General features: G+C 57.0%; 1 protein-coding gene across 1 annotated transcript in view; it reads right to left on the bottom strand.

The window, feature by feature from the left end:
- Nucleotides 1–2,635, bottom strand: part of MMD2 (monocyte to macrophage differentiation associated 2) — a 15,049-nt gene extending 12,414 nt beyond the window's left edge. Inside the window, exon 1 of the mRNA XM_009645905.2 lies at nt 2,589–2,635. Within this exon, the coding sequence (XP_009644200.1) occupies nt 2,589–2,635 (47 nt within the window). The remainder of the gene's footprint in view (nt 1–2,588) is intronic.
- Between the last annotated feature and the right edge of the window lie 107 nt (nt 2,636–2,742).

Consider the following 2,742-nt stretch of genomic DNA (forward strand, 5'->3'; position numbering starts at 1 on the left):
CAGGAATGCTGTGCTTTAGCTCCCTTTCCCCATGGTGGAAGACAATGAAAGAACCTCCTGGACCCCACAGCAGAGCAGAAACCACAGCCAGCCTCCTTTATAGCCCCAACCTGCTCAAACAGCATTGCCATGCATCCCTATTCCCACCATGGCAACAGCCTCCTCTGCTTGCTTGCTTCCCCTCCACCCCAGCCATGATGCTCTGTCTCTGAAGCCCAGATGGGAAGGATCTGGGGACACTCTGGTGCCCCACCAGCCCTGAGTTTTCTTCTGGCAGTTCACAAAATGCCTCCTGCATTGATTGCTGCCTTTCATCTCTTTGAACAAAGCCCAGAGCCTTTGCTGCAGCTTTCACACAACAGGTCTTTCATCACCATGCTGGTTTTTTATTTATTCCTTTTGGTGGGTGTATTGATGGCCAAGTTCCTCCTTTCTTGGTCCGCACTCAAAATTAGATAAAAAGACATTAAAAATGAAGCTGTTCCAGGCTTTTCCACCACAAAGAAAACCTTCTGATGTTTGGTTTTGTTTTGTTGTTTGTTTGTTTTTTTTTCAAGGAAGGCCACAAGCAAGAGTTTCTGATACTCTGAAAAGGTGTCACAAGATGCTTCTGATGCCTTGAAGGGCATGTGCCATCGTGAGCCCTGTGGCTCCTGCTTGCACCAGTCCCCATTGAGGAGCCCAGTCCCTGTTACCTGCAGCTTAGGGAAGCCGACAGAGCATTCCTGACACAAAAGAAGGAGCAGCTTTTAGGATATGCCATAGCATAGCATTTCTGCCGAGAGGAGAGCTGGTGTGCGTGGCGCGTGGGGGGGACGGGGGATTAGCCAACTGTTATTTTTAAGCACTAGGCTAAGAGGATCTCTGCAGCAATGTAGGAAGCTCTGGGTTAGCATCTCGTGCTGGTGATCGCCTTGGTGTGTCTTGGAGTGAAAGCCAAGGGAGCACCCATCTCCTCCTGCTCCCCATCCAGCCCTGGTACCCAGCGAGAGGTGGAGGATGCCCTGAGGGGCTGACCCTTCCTGTGCCCTGCAGCCCCTGCCCTGCACATGGGCTCTATCCCTGCAAGGCACTCTGTAGCACCTCGTCCCCATTGAACAAGTCGTCTCCAGAAAGGACCATAGCAAAGTTTGAGCATGCTGATTTTGGATAAATCAAGCAACAGGCTGGCAGATAGATTCTGCTGGGGAAGATCGAAATGGGGGGGGGCAGCCCCTGCTCTGCTGTGAATCTCCCAAGAGCTTCTGTGCCACTGCCGTGGGGCAAAAGTAGAGTTTTCCTCCTCCTTGCAGGGCACAGGGCTTTGCTCAGCTCTGTCTTCCCCTGGCCCTGTCCTCTGTATGGCAGCTGGGAAAAACAGTTTTGGATTTTCTGTTTTCACAATGAGGTTTGGACCAGGTGCACTGTGCAGACCTGCTGGGTATCTCCTTCATGTCCCCCAGGTAAAGGTTATCAGGAGGCAACTTCAGCATCAAAATGTTCTTTGAGCAGGTGCCCATGTGTTTTGGGCAGCTTTTGGAGGTGCAAGCATGGATTTTTCCCTGTGGGATGCCTGGAAGGAGAGGAGCTGGTGGCTTGTGGGGGGAGAGAGATGTCTCCTGCCCTTATGCAGCCCAGACAAACATCCCTCAGGGATGCTTCTGCCTGGAGCAGGCAAGAAACACCATCATCACTCCTTTCCAGACAAGTTTTTCTCTGGTATCTGATTCTAATGGGACCACTGGGAGTCTGAGAGTGGCAGCGGCAGAGCTGAATGCCCCCAGGAATTGTGCCAGCCTGTGGGACCCTCCACAGCCATGAAAACATCCCCACCCACAGTCATAGGGAGCTGGGGACAAAGCCTGTCCTCGGCGCAGAACTCGGCACCCCCCTGAGCCCCATCTGGCCATGCATCGCCCAACACTGTGTGATTTGACTCATCCTTGGCCACCCAGCGTGCCAGAGGGCTGTGGGCAGCCGCTGTCCCCATGCCACCCACCAGCCCCCTGCTAAAGGTCACATCTGATCCCACAGCAGTGTGTGTGGCCATGTGCCCTCTGGCCTGCGCCCAGAGGTCCTCAGGTTTCCCCCTAAGCAGGTAAAGCCATGAGGTTTCTGAACACACCTGAGCTGCTAAAACAAGTCCCTGCTGCTGCTGGAAAGCCTCCCTGGGTATTTCACGGAGGGGGGCAAAGGACCCACCACCATTGCATCCCATGGGAACCCTGCAGAGCCCCCAGGTCCAGGCTGGGGGAGCTGCCCCGAGGGGGCTTCACCTGGGGGCAGCGGGACCCGGGGCAACCTTGGTCCCTCCGCGGAGGGTTTGCAGCCAGCGGTGAGGTCGGTTCCCCAGCAGTGGGAGGACAACGGTGAAGCTGGACCCAGCGAGGGCTCCCAGGGATGCTCAGACTCCCTTAGGGATGCAGAAAAGCAGGTAACCTTCTTCCAAAAGAGCAGCCCGCACCTGCCCCGGGCTTTGGGGCACTCAGCAGCTTTTGAAGGTCCCTTCGGGCTCCATCCCCGCGGAGCCGAGCCCGGGCAGGGGCTGGGGCTGTCCTGGGGCTCCGCAAGCACCCGGGGGTCGGGGACCGCCGCGCCGACGGCTTTACCTGGCGGAGGGCGTCTTCTGGAAATCCAGGAGCCGGGACACGAACATCGCGGCGGTGCCATGGGGGTCCCGGGGGGCGGTGGCTGCTCAGCCCCGGGTCCGGGGGAGAAAGTGCCGCCCGGGGGACCCGCACCAACTCCGCGGGCTCCGGCGGA

This window comes from Egretta garzetta, unplaced genomic scaffold, assembly GCF_000687185.1.
Source record: "Egretta garzetta isolate BGI_Z169 unplaced genomic scaffold, ASM68718v1 scaffold299, whole genome shotgun sequence".
In the NCBI taxonomy this organism is placed as follows: domain Eukaryota; kingdom Metazoa; phylum Chordata; class Aves; order Pelecaniformes; family Ardeidae; genus Egretta; species Egretta garzetta.